The 19180-nt window shown below is 37.8% G+C and overlaps 1 protein-coding gene across 9 annotated transcripts in view; it reads right to left on the bottom strand.

Moving 5' to 3' along the window:
* Positions 1-5644: 5644 nt before the first annotated feature.
* LOC121591754 (cAMP-dependent protein kinase type II regulatory subunit) overlaps positions 5645-19180 on the bottom strand; it is a 38597-nt gene continuing 25061 nt past the window's right edge. For 8 of the 9 annotated variants that reach the window (XM_041912659.1, XM_041912653.1, XM_041912658.1 and 5 more), the window contains 7 exons: positions 14346-14527; positions 13305-13405; positions 13120-13221; positions 12907-13054; positions 12740-12815; positions 12451-12633; positions 5645-10619 (listed from right to left, as the gene is read on the bottom strand). In XM_041912659.1, the coding sequence (XP_041768593.1) occupies positions 10489-10619; positions 12451-12633; positions 12740-12815; positions 12907-13054; positions 13120-13221; positions 13305-13405; positions 14346-14527 (923 nt within the window). In that variant the 3' untranslated portion in view covers positions 5645-10488. Of the gene's footprint in view, positions 10620-12450; positions 12634-12739; positions 12816-12906; positions 13055-13119; positions 13222-13304; positions 13406-14345; positions 14528-18762; positions 19053-19180 lie in introns of those variants that run through there. The other variant, XM_041912661.1, reaches the window with a different exon arrangement.

The following is a 19180-nucleotide window of genomic DNA, read 5'->3' as shown; positions in this document are numbered from 1 at the left end:
CAACAATTAAAAGGAAAACTTAATTAAAACAAACATCGAAGCGTCCAAAAACCTTCCTTTTTGTTAACTTAAAAAAACTCAAAAAGGAATTAAAACATGTATAAAAATATACCAACTCCCAGGGATATACTGAACGTTGAAATCTGGCAAAAACTACTGAAAAAGAAAAAAACGCAGCACCTGGAGTGGATAATAAATCCTATGACAATCCCATATCACCACTACCAACTCGAACAAAAATTATTATGCTGGTGCTGAAAAAACTATAGAACGAATGCGCCAGAAAAACATAATCACAATAACCTCACTTGGTTTCAGAGTAAACCATTCAACAAATCAATATGTTAACTACCTAATCAATGAGATTAATAACAACAACAAAAAACAAGACATTGACAGGAGTTGTATTTGTGGACCTCTCCGACGAGTACAATAATGTGGACGCAGAACTATTAGTAAAGACCTTGAAAGAGGAACACATATCTTAGGACATCATCAGAAGGATGGCAGCGTTCTAGAAATCAAAACTATCAGAAAACTAACGTTTATTGTACTAACAAATGAGGATGTCCTATCACCGACCCTCTTCAATATTTATACAAACAGATACATAAACAGGTAAATGGCAACCTATTGCAATACGCAGACGATTTTGTTATCATACAAAAAGCAAAAACATTTCAACAGCTACAAACAAAACTACTAAGACCCTTAAAAAAATTGTACAAGAAATCAATAAGCTAAAACTGCTCACAAGCATGAATAAAACCAAATTTACGAATTTTTGGAAAATAAAAGTCAAAAACCAATTACGCTAAAAATAAATAACAATAGCATTGAAAAATTCACCATCTACAAATACCCGGATGCGGGGATAGAATGAAATTTAAAATTTCAATAACAAAAAGAGAAACTGAAAAAAGGCCAAAACAATTTTACAAATCATCCAACGCAACAACTGGCTGTACCAAATCACCCCTATGAACACAATCATGGCAATAACAGCAAAAATTCCGATAGATATCAGATCAAAATATTTAGCCATAAAAGAAACAATAAAAAACAATAGCCTTCTCACAAATTCCACGGGAACAGACATTATACACTATAGGTGTAGTAACAGAAGGAAAAAATCCCACAACGAAAAAAAACTTTCGGAGCAAAAAGAAAAAAAATCAAATGACCAAAATAAGAGTAAACGACCTAGACTACAAAGATACATCCAAAGCAAAACATAAACTGGCAAGAATTCTATACATAGCAAAATCGTTTTAAAACAAACATATTAAAATGAATGTCATCAGTCGAAATCACTGTCATAGAAAAGGCTTAAGAAATAGCAGAAATAAAAAACACAAAAGGTCCGCTACTGAACACAGCTGAGCTATGTGTAAGAAAATAAAAAATTGCTAATAGAAAAACTATATCGACGAAACAATTTTACAATATCTTAGAAAAAGGTGACAAACTAAATGCAAAAATGGATACCGACACACAAAAATATTAAAGTGAACAAAAGAGCCGACGAGTGTGCAGAAAAAGGTACTGAGAGCCACAATATCATTAACAATAAAGTAATAATAAAGGACACAAACAACATGATACAAGGAAAAATGATAGAACAATAAAAGGAATGGTACAATGTGAAATGCACAAACGGAAAATACTAGCAGGACACAACACTTCCAAATACTGGTTGTCGATAGCGAAAATCGAAGAAGATAGCAACTGCCAGACATGCCAAATACCTGATACCGGTGGGCACAAAATATTTAACTGCTGCAAATACAACTGTAATCTGCATGACTGCGTAATCTACAATAACTGCAAAATCTCGTGTAACGGTAGCTCCATGATGTCATGATACTAGGACTCAGTGAGGAAAGATGACCTAGTTGCAGTTTTTAAGTTCTTTGGGTGCCAGTTCTGAGAAATTTTATTTCAAATTAGGCTCTTCTAACATATTCAACCGTACGGGCGAACTCGTTCGTTCCTGCGAACGTTCGCCGCGACGCTCATTTTTACTCATTTCATAGCCCTTAAGATCAAAAATTAGAAAACCGTATAGATTTTCTACTGTCCAACCTAGTGGTACAACCCTGTCCACTCATGAGCGACGAATGTTCTTCGACGAACGAGTTCTCCGGTACGGCTGAATATGTTAGTAGAGCTGAAATAAATTTCTGAATTATTTGATGCACCTTAGCAAATTTGGCCACTTTCTATCTATTCAAACAAAACATGTTTGTAACAACTCACTCATTCAAGCTATTACATGACCAGCTACGATGAAATGCAGCATGACCCATCGACCAAATGTGACCCATCTCTTTTCCTTATCTTATTGGCCATCATAAAATTCTCTGATTCCTTGGTAATATTTGATTTTTTGGACATTAAACTGCTTCTTTAGTTCAATTAGCTGTCAAGGATGGCTGCTTACATAGCAGTTTGTCACACAATTAGAAAAATCAGTCAGAAAAATGGCCAAACTCTGATCAAATGAAGGAACGAGACCTCCCACACATTTTGTAACCTTCAAAAATGGGTAGGATAGGTTATGCATAGAACTAATATCTGTCCAGGTCTGTCCAGCATAAATAATTAAAAAGCTAACGCGCCCAACAAACGACTTTTTTTTAGTTTTTATGTATTATGGTTTCTATTGCACTATTTAAATGCTTATTTTTTAGCAAAACATGTGTATTGATGGTCTCTTTATGAAAGCACATCATAACTGTTATCACCCCATACATATTGCGGCCATAATTGGGCTTTTTCTGTTAAATATTCAGCTAGACGAATACTTTTTGGATTGACTGTATATTACTCCTTCGAAGCCTGAGTGTCAACGAATTCGACCGTTACAGTCATTTTGTGCTTCCGAATCATCGCCGGGATTCAACGTTAGACTAAAAAATTGCAAAATGGAGATTTTTTTTCAGTTTTTGTATTTCACTGTTTCAAAAACGGTACGATTGTTTACAATTAACGTAAAACATTGGAAATGACTACGTGAATGGAATTGAAACGTCAACAAGCAGTATGAAGATTTTCAATTGAAAAAGCTTACCGATGGTTAAAAAAAAGGTATTATTTTCATATGTACACCTCGTTTACCTAAAGCGACTGATATTCGTACCACACTGCTGTCCAAATTAGAAACCAGCGCTGAAGATTGCACACTTGAATCACTCATCTCAGAATATTAGCGTATGGAAAACCGAAAGTAGGACTCCACTTTGGTGGAGCAAAAGAAGCAATCGATAGGAGCCATCTGTGTGATGAACAAGCAAGCAAGCTGTATCCTGTACCATCAAAACTATCTGTTGCTCAATCAAAACCAAACGGAACATCATCTTCATTAAAGCCACGAACACCCTGTAGGCAATGTAGTGGATTATATTCAGCCACTTTCCCAAACTCGATCGAAGAGGAACGATAGTTGCAGTTGCCTAGATACAACGGTTGCTTTAATCTATTTTATAAGTATCCTGCTCAGTTATACGTACAATATGGCAAAATGATCAAAAAACATCCAAGGAAACCACCATTTTATGTCATTTTGACAATCGCTATGATCATTCCCGAATTCGATCGAGTTTGGGAAAGTGCCTGATTACGTTCGGGAATGTCCATTTAACAATCATGCATGCAAGCAATGTAAGCGTATCAGACATTAAGAAGGCTACTGTGATTACGATACATAGAAGTCATCCAAACCGAGAAACCAAGTTCAACGGAATTTTTGCTGTCAATGAAGTTAGCAGTGAATCTTCTGTAAAAAATTCTTGTGTAAAAAATCTTGTGTATGAAAATTTGTGTAGGTTACGATTGGAAAATCTGATGTATCTTTGCAATTCGATACAGCTTCACATATTACCATCTTTTTTCCGAAACGTTTGTATCAGTTGAATGGTTTTTGGACGATTTAGTGAATGTTTAGTGAAACTGAAAAGAAACACCATACATTTCACTCGCAGCTATTGAAACGCCATCAAAAATACGGATTCTCGCTTTGAGAAGAAAAGTGCAACATTGTACAAACTGAGATTAAATATCGTTGACACGTTTTAAATGAACTCGGAATCCACCCTAATCCTGCCAAAGTCGAAGCTATCGTAAAGATGCCTGCACCAAACAACATTTCAACTCAAAGTTCAAAGTAGGGGTCATAGGTGGGTCATCATCATCATCATCATCATCATCATCATCTTGGACTAGTACATTCTTATGCTTAATTCTTTTCAGAAATGCATCAACTTCGGAAACCTCTTGACGCACTTCTCCAGAGAGACTCCAGAGAGATGCTCAGATGTGTTCTGCTTTTTGTCGTTCTTGTGTATATTTTTGGTGCGGCCACGAGAAAAGCTCTTTTTTGCAGTTGACAAGCAATTTTGACAAAGTTGAAATTTTTTTCAACATTTTGTCACCTCCGTGGCCACGCGCTAATTGAAGTAATCGGGTGGGTGACGTATAATGTTCTTCGGGAAGAATGGAAGACGTAAATTGATTCGTTTCCATGCAAATCAATAGAAACTTCGAAGAAAACTACCATCAAACTTGTTAATCTATTGATCAACCAACATCTCCGTTCACTATATTCGTGGATGAATTAGGACTTCCCTACCCTTCAACAGTGACTAGGTTACAAGTAGAAGAACCAGAATTGCCAGTTCCGGATTCTGCAATAGCTCAGAAAGCAATTCCTGAAATTCTTCAAACATCGAGTATGAAGTGAAACATGTTTCAGACGAAGAAAGCGTGGCTTTCGCGGAATGTGTAGAAGAACCGATACAACAGCATTATTTTGAACGGCCAAGAAGACAAATCAGAATGTGTTGCGCAGAGTTATTACACAGTGAAAAATATCAGAAACTAAATAACCAACTTGAGTGTAATGTATTTGAAACAAGACTAACTAACTAATGAACAAGCAATACGGCCGAAGCCGTTCTTTCTGAATAAAAAAACTAACTAATGAACATTTCCTAAACACTATTGTACTATGATGTGCGTTGCTTTCTCAACAGAATGTCTTCCATATTTCGTATTCTTGAAATAAGAATGAAGTTGTATTTCATGAAAAAGACAAAAATAATCATTTGAAATCACCAACGACAAAACCGCAAGAACATAGAACCCAATACTACACCACAAACAAGAACATGTACAAAAAAACTAATTTCAAAAACGAAAAAAACACGTTCCTACATGCGAGCAGATGACGAACCAAACCGTCGAACCAAACCAACGAACCATTCCGTTGTCATCACATCCACTCGGTTATTTTTTGCATTTTCTTCTCAAACGATATATTTATATAAAGAATATATATATATATATATATAAATATATATATATATATATATATATATATATATATATATATATATATATATATATATATATATATATATATATATATATATATATATATATATATATATATATACCTATATTTATAGAATAATATCGTTTGAGTTGCAATTATCTCTAGTTTCTCTAGTTCAACCAATCACCGATCATTTAAGTTTCGATTGTTATTTTTAAACTGCATTTTACGGGATTGAATAGTTCGCTTACGGTGTTGAGCTGGCTGGAACCCTGTATTTAGAAAAATAATTATTGTACCTCATTGGCGTATGATTTATTTCTACTTTCATTTTTATTTCCTTTTATTTCATTAAATACGACACCTTCATTAACGAGACAGCAACATGTTGTTTTTTTTTTTTTTGTTATTTTGTGTTGTTTTGCTTCATTTTCATTTGTTTGTTGTTTGTTACGCATATTTGTGTTGTGTGATTTGTTTTTGTCTTTAAAATTAGCAACTCAATCGTTTAATATTCAACGAAATCGAACTGTTAACTACACTTGATACATGCTTTATATTCTGTTTGTGTTTTTTTTTCCTTTTTGTTGTTATGTTTTCAAAATAGATTTATCCTACATCCTTAAGCCAGTTCGGTGTTTCTTAACTAATCCGCCCGATTCATGTGTTCAGAGGAAGCATAGAGCTGCTCATTTATAGTAGCATTTGGAATTTTACGTCACTTTTCATCTTTACCGGAAAGTAGAAAAGATATAAACTGCACAACAATAGTAATTAAATATGCAAAGAAACTTCATTGTTTTAGTGATGGAAAAGATTAGTTTAAACTTTTCATTCAATTCAAGAGTTTCATCGAATCAAACTAAGTAATTGCATTTTTTCTCTCTTTCTTTAATTATAATTTAAGTTTCAAGTGAGTGTGTGTGTGTGTGTGTTGGCCTACAATATCATTAAGCGCTTCTATTTTGCTAAGGGTAAAATTTATAGAAAACAATGAAATAAAGAAAAGTGAAACATAAACGAAAACATTTCAATAAGGAAACAATACAGAAACCACTAGTTGTTATACGCCTTTTACCTCAAAATCTGCTATTAGTGTTATCGGTTCCTTCTACCCAAAGCGGAGCTAGCCGAAGAGTAGCTTGAACCAACCTTTCATTGTGCCGTAAAATTAACATTAAATAAACAACGCTTAAAACGAAAATGGCCAGCATTTTCCCTAGTGCGCTATATGTTGGAGCAACTAGTATACGACCAGCCTTGCGCCTTGACTGTCCGCTTAGCATGCGTAAGCCATAAAAACTGTTGGCCCGAGCCTGATACAGAGTTTAATATATTCATTATGCCACATAATGATGCATGATTTCATGGTTGGAAAAAGGAAAATGAAACATTTAAATCTTTCTTGTGGGTTACGTTGCAAGCTGATCTTTTTTATAAAAAAACGTAAACGTAAAAGTAATTGTTTTCTCAATTAATATGCGGAAGTGTAGATAAACGTACGTACGTTGTATTCCATGCTGTGACCTGTGCTGTGTGTATCATGTGGAACGCATTTTGCGCCATTGGTTGCATGGTTGACTGTTTTAAATCTGTTACAAAAAGCATGTTTACTGGTTCACTGTTATCGCACTCTGCAAAACACGTACGCTTTTCTGCGTTACTGAGCTTGACACGCTCGAATTTCACTTCTCTTTGAATGTCACTGGCACTGGCACAGCTGCATTGCAAGATACGTCTGATTATTTTCCTCTTTTCCCTAGATAAGCTCTTCATATACCTAACAGAAAAAAATACTAGAAGTGTAGAAGTTCGAAAATACCTTCCTCTAACGAATGCCTCTGGCATAACTTGTCAACTTTTCCTTCTGCATCGTTGTGCAGGTAATTCCTCTGCATACTATCCCAGTGATTGATCAGCCGTTTTGCAGCAGGATTCCTTGGCGCGGAATCCAACGAATTTATGTGAGCGTAACTGCTTGCCTGTCTTGTAGCCTTACTTCTCGTGCGCGACTAAGTATGATTAAGGATATTTCATCTCATTTTTTGTGTGTATGTATATTCATCTCTTTTGGATAAAAGGGCACATTTAAGATGTCAACGAGTTTTTTGTTTGTTTGTTTATTATTTGTTTACTTTTGCCATCTACTCTTCGCGTCACGCTTTCTTTGCACAACATCTTTTTTCGTTAAGCTTTTTAAAGGTGTGTATACTTCTTCTCATCTCTGCATACTTTTGATCTTTTACTGTTAGCGCTGATTTTGCTTCTCAAGAGGTACTGTGGACAGTGTTACAGACGCGGGTGTGATAGAAATGGATCCATTTATTACGTTTATTTTACGCGATTGTGTTAGGGTATGTCACATAAGCCCGCCTCGGCGAAAGGGAAAGCTGCGATTTGGAAGTTTAGATTTGGTTCTTGTTCTATAAGACTGCACACCTTTGCCATTGTCAATCGGCAAAAAAGAGCCAACGGTTTGCCGCGCTTGCCTCACCGGAAACTACACTGGAGCGTTTTCTTATATCGCTACTAATGATACTACTACTATTGATGTCAATACACAAGATCACCAATGTGTAGGCTAGCGTACACATGGATCCATTTGGAGGCGTTATGGATACGTCTGGTACGAATTGCGGGACAAAGGGTCTGCGTGGATCCTTCTCATCAACATGCATCGTACAAATGCTATATCATGATATGTTGAATGTTAAAACAAAACATGTAAATTTCAACGCAACACTTTTAGACGAACCGTTTCCACAGTAGTCGCTGCTGTCCGCTCGATTATATCTGTTTTTTTTTTTTATGATTCTCTGGATGTTGGCTGTGTTTGTGTGCTACTTGAAACCGTTCAAAGCGTGAAGAAAGGTGTATTGAAACAGCATTAAGGTGAAAACATAGATTTTGGTTGCCGGTGTACTGATGAGAGATTCTTCGAAAACGCTTTAGAGTGTGTAGTGAATGTTGCGGAAACGAATTTACTTTCGTTTTACGTTTTTTTTACTCTAGCAAACGTCATATATGTATATGTGGGCATGAGAATATTCCATTACAAGGGATCCATAAAACACTAATATCAGAGCTTTCATTCATCGTTACATTCTTTTGTACGTTTAGCAAGTATTGTAACGCTAAACTAAAACAACCCCTAACTCAAGTAACTGTTTCTTTTCCGGCATGTTGCCTTTCCACGCACGCTTTTTTCTATAAGCGGGAAGCATACATGCATTAAGAAACTGCCGAAGTGGGGTTTCCCGATTCTTATTATGCACAAAATTATGTTTCATTTTTGAAGTTTGCACGGCGGTAGACGTTGAAGGGAAACTAATCTGACAACATATTTCTTCTGTTGGTATCATTCTTATTTGCCATAGACGCCTGGTTGAAGTGTATATCTATTTCATTATATATCGTTTAATATTTTATCCACCCTCTTTTCACCATCACGCTGCAAACATCTACCCTTAATGCAATACAAAACCATATATTCTTGATATCATCTCAATTGTGTCTGCAAGCAAATCTACGCACCACCTTATGCGTTCTTCTACATTTTTGTCACCTTGATACGTGTTTTTCTCATGTTTATTACAAGTGTTTACTGCTTACTAGCTATTTCATTTCGTTTATGGCATTTTATGATCGTTTCTGACGCTGTATGATACGTGTGTGTGTGCAAGTGATGATCATCTATCGCGTAGCTTTTTTTTCTAATATAATTTATATGCAGCCAAACATTTCCCGTCATCCATGATGATCCGGACACGTCATTCCTTCTTTTCGATGAACATGTTCATGAAATTATTCCGTCACGTAAATTCTTTATTTTTACACGCATGAAACGGCATTCCAGAGTTTTTGTTTTTCGTTCTACTGTTTCTTATTTTTGGTCGTAACCATTGCAAAATAATACTAATATAACAATCACCAATAATTAACATCCTTGTTCTGAACCACTATAACGATGTTTGCTTCTCTTTTGCTCATTGGCAGCATAATAAATAACAGAGAAAAAACACATACCAATAAATTAGCATTTCAAAATAATACAACGCACTTTCTGAACTAAAGGCCGGAAAAACTTAGTTAACGTTTTCTAAACATTTATCCGTAAAGGATAAACTACAGTCTGCTGCGTTCGTTATTTGTTTTTAACTCAATTTTAATACACTTCTCAGCATATACTTAATGATTTAATCGCCCTAAGGTTATCATATCGAACAACACGACATAATGAGTAAGAAAAGTTATTTTCATGTTTTACCATAAATTCTACATACACAATTACGATGTATCTTACTCACTACACGTCCACCCTCATGCTCGATCAATGTGTCCGTCATCTGAATATTCAGCATCAGCTTAATGCACACACGAATCGCCACTTCACACCACGTTCAACAGACTCTACACAATTTCAGTTTACAATTTTAAATTTACTTGCGCATCAGATTCGTTCACCTAAAGAGCTTGGGTCGTGTCTTACTCCATTCACCATGATGCTTTTCATGTATCTGCGTACTTGTATCTATAGCATGTACGGTGGCGGTAATGGCGACTTTTTCAAATATTTGACTTTTAAGATTTCTTTTTGTTTGTGTATTCATCAGCCAAAAAAATATTTCTAATCTAATTTTATCATCCTACCTTCAAGTTCATCGCGTTGTTGCTTAATCATCGTCGCTACAATCCCGAAACATCGCTTGTTTACGAATCTTGCTTTCGTTACAATGGCAATGGTTTTTTACGTTTCAGCACTGTCGATGATTTTGTGCGATCACGATCACGAGCAGCCACTAATTTGGTTTCAAGTATCAAGTAACATTATCTATGCTGGCGACTCGCAATGTGATTTAATTTGGAGTAAGTGGCAGGTAGGCTCTTATTCAATCATCATTCTTACCCTCCTCGTGTCTACAATGTTTGTGAAGCAGGATAAAGACTTGCAGTTTTCCTCATCATAATTTTCACCTGCATCCGTAGAGTGTGGCCTTCTAGTCCAAAAGATAGTTTCGTCTAAAATTATGGCGCTGTTTATCCCGCTCGATTGATTTTCATCGTTATTCGTCGTGGAGTGTAGAATATTTCATGCAGCATATATTTCTAGTTGATTAGAATTCCCATTTTATTGATTTTGAAACAGCAACGCTTTATCGGATGTCGGTGATGTTGTTTTTGCTGCCAAAGATTTTAACTAGCTGCGTTTCGTAATCTCCGATGTTACGCTTCATAATATTCATGCACGGTCCGAGCAGACGTTCGAACGCGTCGACATCCAGAACTATAAGGCAAGATAGCAAAATATTGTTTATTTTTATTAATGGCATAAATTAAATTATTTGTACAAAAGCGCATTGAGTAAAATGACACCATATACAACAAACTATTCTATTTACATACATAAGGAGTAAATTTTGCGAACAATAACATCACGACAAATAAATATCTACTCAGTGCATTCTTACGAACTACTTAAAGTTATCTTTCTTCTTTAATTTAGTTCCACATAAAGTTTGCTGATTGAGGGACCAATTAGTGATTTGTGAAGGTTAAACTGGTTATCGCTTACCTTTTTCGGTTAACCATCACGAAAATATTAGTGAGTGCAATACATTGTGAGAGTCACATATGGTAGTGATGTGGTGTTGCAATGTTGAACATTTATATGTATGTGTAGAAGGTTTTTTTTTAAATTACTATATCTAACATTAAAGGATTATTATTTTATATAAAATCTCTCAAAAAATGCAATTATAACGTCTTGGGAATGTATTTCGTAGTAAGTAGCGTTATTATATCATTCCATAAATGGAATAAACATAACAAAAAATGAATTTCCTCACAAATACTAAACCAACATGCTGATAGAAACCAGTAAAGTAATAACCAATAAAAAAAATGACAAAAATCAAAAATCGATAGAGCAATTTTGGCGAAGGTGAATGGCAAACAAGAATACAAGCCAAACACGTTTCGTAGTAAGAACATAAAGCAAAGCAGGGCAAAAATTTACTCGTTCGTCTGATCGAAAGCTCTTTCCACACAACCCATAAAAAAGGTATTTTTACATAAATAGTATTAAATTGCATCATCCTAGTTTTGTTTTGAGCCTTCTTACTATGCGCCTTGATAGGCATTGTAAACACAGTGGAGCATAAAAGCTTTTTTTAAATTGGTATTTACTTTTTACATTTGCACATGTTACCATTAACTTAATTCTAGAATAATGTAGTAAATGAAATTAATACGTCTATAAAACATGACCAGTGAGGTGCAGTGTTTAAAAAACTAAATTGAAATGTAATTACGTTTGGCTTCATTATATACCTAATTCATAAAAAAGCTTAATTGGAACACACTTCAAACAGCTTGTTATGCCTTTTGGCAAGCTTGTCGAATCATTTCATAAACAGCATCATCAATGTAACGATAATGCTGCATGCTTCGAAGCAGCAAATCAATGCAATTTCCAAGTAATCGTTCGAAGCATTCTGTTTCTAAAACTGTTTTACACGCATCCAAGTGGAGTGCATTGATGTTTTAAAATTGTATTATTCGAGGCAAATTATTATTTCAGTAAAAGGTGTATAATATAGTGTATGGAATGTTAGATAATTTTTAAGGCAAATTATTATTTCAGTAAAAGGTGTATAATATAGTGTATGGAATGTTAGATAATTTTTAGATGTGTGTTAAAGGAGTAAGAGAGTAGTGTGATTGCATGTTGTGAATATATGTTAAGTGAAGCGAATCCCGTTATCCAGGAGGTTGAGAAGAAACACACGCGTCACACATGGAAGTAACAGAATATGTTAATGAAAGTCGTCATGCAAAAATATCGAAAAAGAAAGAAAAAAATTAATATGATATAAAATTATACACAAAAGGGCTCTACTATCAGGCATTACTAACATTCGATGGGCATACAATATTCAAACTACCACTCAATTACAGTAGCCAAAGCGATAGATTTAATAGCAAGCGATAATCTATTATGCATGCCTTGCACAGTTACTGGTCGCACACTCGTATAGATACAGATGCAGTGCTTTTGCTGCTAACCACGTTTAGGTGCACTATAGTGCAATGTTAACTCACTGCACAATACTTACATGCCACTTTTACATTGTCGACTGCGTATGCGGATGCAGCTCGTGGCCTATGTGTTACCAGCGCAAGCTCGCCGAAGTATCCGCCCTTTTCTAAATTGGAAATTTCTACCTCGCCGGCATCCTGTTGGATGCGAATGGACACTTTACCATCCTCTATAAAGTACATGCCATCGGCAGCGTCACCTGAAAAGGAAGTAAAAATGACACACGCAAGCGTAAGCAAAGAATGTAAAAAATAAATCAGTAAACATTTTCAGTTCAGCACTGAAAATTTAATTTTTATACTCACCTTGTTTGATAATTCGATCACCTTTAGCGTATGTTTGAGGTATCAGCGCATCGGCCAAGTTCATCCGTTCATAGTTCTTTGAAGAAAAAAAAGCGATTCAATTAAGAAAAATTGCAACGATGCATCTGAATTTTCTTTCATATAAAAACCTTATACAATAGTATTACCTGCAGTGTTTTTAGCATCGGTACAGCATCGAGAAGAGCTTCATACATTTTCCGTTTCCTGAAAGCAGACTTTAGCAAAATCCTTCGGAATGTTTGACGATCCATTGCCCACAATTTGCCGTCCGTTTCTGCTTGAATAGTAGCAGCTCTGAAAAAGAGAACAAAAAGGAGTATTAAAATACCTCCACAAGATGAATTTTTATGTTGACTTACCTTGGCATATTGTATAGCAAAGCCAACTCTCCAAAGCTTCCTCTATTATCATATGTGTGTATGTGCTTTTGATCTTCACCCACATACGCGTTGTAGATTCCACTATAGGAATAAGAATAATTTTACATAGTTATACACTGAAACATTCATATCGCATCGTAGCTCTCTACATCCTAAACACTTACGACTCAATGACGTAAAAGTTGTCGCCATCATCACCCTGCTTGATGATGTAGTCTTTCGCTTGAACTATCTTTTCGAACATCGCATCTAGAACCTCATTCATCTGCAAAGGTATTGCATACCACACAAAATAGTAATTATATCGAGCTGCTTCCAAACATTGACTGTTTCGGTGACAAATTATTAATAATCAGCAAAAATACCGTCGGGTATTGTTATCGCATACCGCTCGGTACTGCTGCCCATGCACTCATCCCTGCCAAGACAGTGGACGGTAACAAAACGAAACCCCATTACGACTTTTGACGGCCAATAAACTAGATTTCCGCCGACTCACTATTGGCCTGGCGGACGTACGACAAACTCCATTAAGCAGTTAGTAACTTTGTCCATTAAAATTGCATATATTATAAGCCGTCCAATCTTCAGCTGACAGACCGAGCCTGGTGCCATCAGCCGGCAATGGTGGTACCGCCGTACGGCACACCGAGATGGAAGAGAAGGAAACGGTCTGCACACTGGCACGGGATACGGTATTCCCTCCTCGGCTGGGTTCTGCACCCCTATTCATACACACACACACACCTATCGCAGATAAAATTCGATCATCTTGTACATTGTGCTTTGCACTCAGGTAGTAATAAAAATTGTAATTGAAAAAGTTTTCGGAGCTAAATAAGAGAGTCTTCATAAAATGCTCCCTAGACCCTAGCGTCTAGGTGAACGGTCATTTCCACAGTTAGTCAATTTACTTATCTATCTTTAAATAACAGATTGTTTGACTCATTCATATTTACTCTTAAAGACGAAAAGATTCAAAACACTTTGAATACCATCTAAGAAGTGTGAATTTAATTTATAACTATCAATACAGCCTCTGTTTATGCCACATAGAAGCACAACTATACAAAAAAGCTATTTTCCGTATGACTGAAACACACGTTTCATTTTGTTGCAGATTATTTTTGCGTAATATTGAATAGTTTGCTTGCTTTTTAACATATATCGAAGAAAAACATGTCTTGCGAGCTACCCAAACATACCTGTTCCTTGTCCAACGATCGGAAAAGTAGAATGTTTTTGACTGAATCACACAACCGGGCCCGCTGTTCGTCCGTTTTGGGAAAGATTGCTCGCGCACCCTCGTCTTCGTCATCGTTTTCAGGATCGTACGTTTCGGCAAACACAGATTTCCTACGCGATGCATATCGATTCACTAGCGGTTCTGGAAAAAATAGAGAACACAACAAAGCAAATGGCACAAGGTTAGTGGTATGGTGATGATTAACCAACTTCTTTCGAGATCGAAACTAGTGACAAAGCGACGAATGAAGCCGAATCAATCTTATTTACGAGATGTTGAAACTTTTGATACTGTAGTGGTTGAGAAATCGAGTAATTAGAGCTTTATCAAGTATTACATAAGCCGGACGCTTTAAATTATTCTCAAACAAGCACTTTCGTTAAAGCTTCATTGGGAGGAGTGGTTTGGACTGGAGGAGTGGTTTGGTTTGGAGTGAGTTGGTCAATAGCCACGAGTAAATAACACACCAACACAACGCAATTATATACGGAGCCTCACGTATAATGTGAATTACAACCTTAATGCCTACAACGTGTCACCATGTGACCCCGTACATCTCCATCTTGTTTAACATTTTTTATTGCATCTCTCCCATCTTGTTTGCTAATCCACACTCGCTTGAATGCTCTCAACAAATCCTAACGCAATCATCCACCAGTGTATTCTATCCATAATCCTTTCTACACTAGGATATGAGTCACACTGGTTGCCGGCCTGACGCTGAACAAAGATTAACCGTAATAACACTGATTCATCGTATGTCAGGCAATTAAATACTGCGTTGCAAATTGTATAATACTTTTATCTGTACTCCTCCATCCGACGCTACACAGAAACCACCGGCGCCATCGTGTGTCCACGGCAGCAGTCATCAGTAGTCTCGTGAAGCGTATCCCAACAAATGAGTAGTTAGCAGGAATACGTACATCTTTTTTTATATTATTATTCTTAATCAGCCTTTAACCATCCCGTCGGCATAACGACGGGTGGCCATTCTAACGCTTTTAGAGCGCAAGAACATCCGCAAACCACAGGCGGCACCAGCAGCAAAACATCGAAAGGCGAACAGTGAGTGGCGTAGTCTGTCGCAAAATGTAGCATAAATTTTCATTCTCTTTGTCGCTGCAGCAACTGTAGAGCACACAATATGCTCTCCAGCTGTTGCTTTGGCCGAGACAGCGGCCAACACCGACAAACCAACGCCGGGACGTTTGAGTGTTGCTCCTTTCACCTTCGGCACGCGCGCATGTAAGACTGCATACCGTGCTACAGCAGAAAATCATCATCCCGAGAAGCTCATCGCGTTTCGCTTTTCACATCTCACCCTCATCGTTGCATTTTCATCAGCAACTGAAGACAAGACTCGTTGGCTGGTTTCTGCTGTTCAGCCTAGAAAAATAAAATAAAACATCCAGGCGAGGGGATATTCTTTTTCCCTGTCTTGGAGCATTCATTGCCCTGTTGTACCATATCAAAACCCTTTTTGCGGCAAGCTATTATCGTTGCAGTGTTGTACCAGTCATTGTAAATGTGATTCTAATGAGAAACGGGTGTAAGCCGCTAGGACCAATTTGTTGGTAATTGTTTATTACTTGAATAAATTAAAGATCGCTTGCGAACAGTTCGTTGGTTTGCGTGTGCAGTTGGTGAAATGATATCTTTTATGAATTATCATAACTTTTTACCTTATCTACACTACGAGAGGGTACATACATCTCATTTCTGAGGAATACCAACTTAATTAAACTGCATGCATGTGAGAATGTCTCGAACTATTTCATTCAAGAATAGATGTAAAGCCATCAAATCAAACACCAATGTCTCTCTACACAACGCGTACACCAATGTGCGTTCAATTCGGAAGAAACTTGTGCGAGTAAAACCGGGCTAGTGCTTTCTCCACAACATACGTAATCTGGCGAGTGATGCACTTTTAAGTTGGATTTATCCGCCCATCCAACCCACGCCAACACAAAATGCACGCAGTCGCGCCCCACTCTGTGTCTCTCTGTGCGAAACGAACTACATCGACCTAGAATCGAAGGTTTTCTCATGCACCTCCCAAACTAACAACCAGCCGGCAATCAGTACACAGCACAGCAACATGCAGCCGCGTGTGTTTGTGTGCATGTGTGTATGTGTGTGTGTGTGTATTCGCCCTTTGCATCCGCGAGCGGGGCACTTTATCTAAATTTAAAATCTGTTAACTGCTCAAAATGCAAAGCAATTAAAGCAAATCAGTGCCGTCGACGTGCGACGTCAAGGTGGAAGTATTCGTGTCAAACCCAATCTTTGCACGCCAGTCGGGTGAGGGTGGGTACCACCATCGTCCCACAGCACACATAGGGGATGCAACGATGCAACATGTGCAAACGTGCGCCTGGGTGTGAGATGGCTGGACAAGAGCTACACGAACCCATACATGCATGTTGCGTGGTGCGAGTGAGGGGAGAGGGATCATTTCCAATACCCCAGGCGGCGAGCCTGGGCGACGAGGGGTGATAATTGAAATGTTGGTACTAATTCAAGTGAATGAACGTAGCTTCTAACCCTCCCACCATCCACAATGTGTTGTACTGCTGGTACGAAGTGCTACAAACCGAATGTAGCTCGATGCGCTACATCAGTTAAGTTCCCACGCTGTATGGTGGGGTAAATAGCGCTGCTCTAATGAAACGTGTGCGTATGTTTTAGTTAGCCGCTCCATATCAACCAGCTTTTCTAATCCACCCGGAGACGTTGCCACACTACAGCATACCAACTTTTCAACGATGATGCATTCTTGGCAAAGTATCGACCTACGACCAGCTCCATTGGTTGTGTGCATATTGTGCGGAGTCGTTCGGAGTATTCTTTGACTCTGGACAACGCTCCGTCATCGTTATCGATGGATAAAAAACCTATCATGTTTGCGAAACGACCTCCCCCAGCCGACAGGATACCATGTTTAATCCTGGCGTTTATAGCCCGAAGAGCAGCACACAAAGCTGGATCGGTTCAGTGAGCATATCTGTACACTCCATATGTACGCTTGTTTCTATGTTGCGAGACTACTCCTCTCATTAAAGCGTTTCCACGGAGATTAAGCTTCTCTGTCAGCGGAAATCCATGCACTACCTACAAAAGCGATGCATGTAGAGAATATATTATAAAATTTCCTGAAATTGGGCTTGCATGAGTACACTTTACAGCGTGTTTCCTTTACAAATAAAAACCTAAGAGTCTGATGAACACTACTTCCGAATGAAATATGCAAATGTAAAGATTCACACTAATTCACTGCCACCGTCACACCAAATGAATTGTTAATTAAAAACTTGTAAGATTTGTACCATGATTTCCCCCTTTCCCTCCTTGGCAAATTAAATCAACAATCATAACAAGAAAACAATACTCTGGCGTTTTACCATTCGATACTTATCTCCCTTCTGAGCAAATACAATTATCATTCCAAAACAGCTATCTGATACACTCGACATGAACACCACCCATTACAGAAAGAGTGGGGAGGGCCTTCCTTCCACCCTTGTGGTCCCTTCTCTTTCTTATCAATATTTACACGCTGTCATAATCTTATCAAACATCATATAATTTTTCCAACTTTCCACCCCTCCTTCCCACCGTCCTGCTAGGGAGCTGCAAATTCTCCTCTCGGTTGAACGGAACATGCAACAGGTCGGATCAAAATTGACTGCCAGACATTCTATACGCACACTCTTTCCACCGATTTCCGCCCGTTGTTCGACCAGCATCATCAGCACGACCGGTAGTGCAAAGACAGCCAAAAGTACATACAGAGGGCGTGCGCGCGCGCCTCCGTTATCACAAATATTTACCCTAATAAAAGTGGTTGCTGGTGGTGTTCAACTGTTGATAACATCGCCAATAGAGCGCCCGATAGCGCGCCAACCCGTACCACCACGACACTACGACAATGTAAAACGAAAAGGCTCTGCGGGTGTGCCACCCTGGTACGCCTCACTCTAAACAAAAGCTATCAGTCTTAATAAGGCTGGAAACACCAACCAGATAACATTGTCCTAAATGATGCTCTTCCCGGTTTTGGTGTGGGCTTTTTGCCTAAAACACAAGCGCCAAACACTATCCATTCGTCGCTAGTGGTAGGTGACCATTTCGAATTGGCTGCCCTATTATTTACTAGTGGCAATTTTTAGTCCAACACCTACATCCATTACTGTTGGTCGGAGTTACCCATCAAATTAAAACCATCTCATCACACAAACACACTAAACACAATCACCAACAGGATCTCCGGTTGTTAGGGGTTTAATTATCTAGAAAATGGTTCGTGATTGTAGCACTTATCCAGTAATTATCTACGAAAGGATGCGGCACCTGGCCACCAGTTTGCTTACCGTTTACCGACGACAGGACGTCGTAATTTTGTGTCTGTACGGACATGTTTTAATGGGTAGTGCAGATGTGCGAAGCTGATTTCACCCAAGCGTGTACACTACTACTGTGACGACGGTGCCAAAATTATACACACTCCACGATTTGCAAAAGGATTACCACAACGCTGTACGGTTAATCACACACTACAAAACACTAGTGACACAATTTACATGTTTGCCAGAGAATATTGGTAAAATGACAACCACAACAATTAAAAGTGTTTACAAAAATTCAACCAGATAGTCTTAACGATGCTCTAGTTTCTGTAGTTGTATTAAATGAATTTCGCTGAAAAAGTTTAATTTGTTAAAGCTAAATCTAAATTATAACCTTATGAAAAGATACAACTTGAGTGAAAGCTCCTTTGACAAGTAACAT

Source organism: Anopheles merus, chromosome 2L (genome assembly GCF_017562075.2).
Source record: "Anopheles merus strain MAF chromosome 2L, AmerM5.1, whole genome shotgun sequence".
Taxonomy (NCBI): Eukaryota; Metazoa; Arthropoda; class Insecta; order Diptera; family Culicidae; genus Anopheles; species Anopheles merus.
Note: the sequence above shows the minus strand (reverse complement) of the source record. Positions and strands in the feature narration are given on the sequence as shown.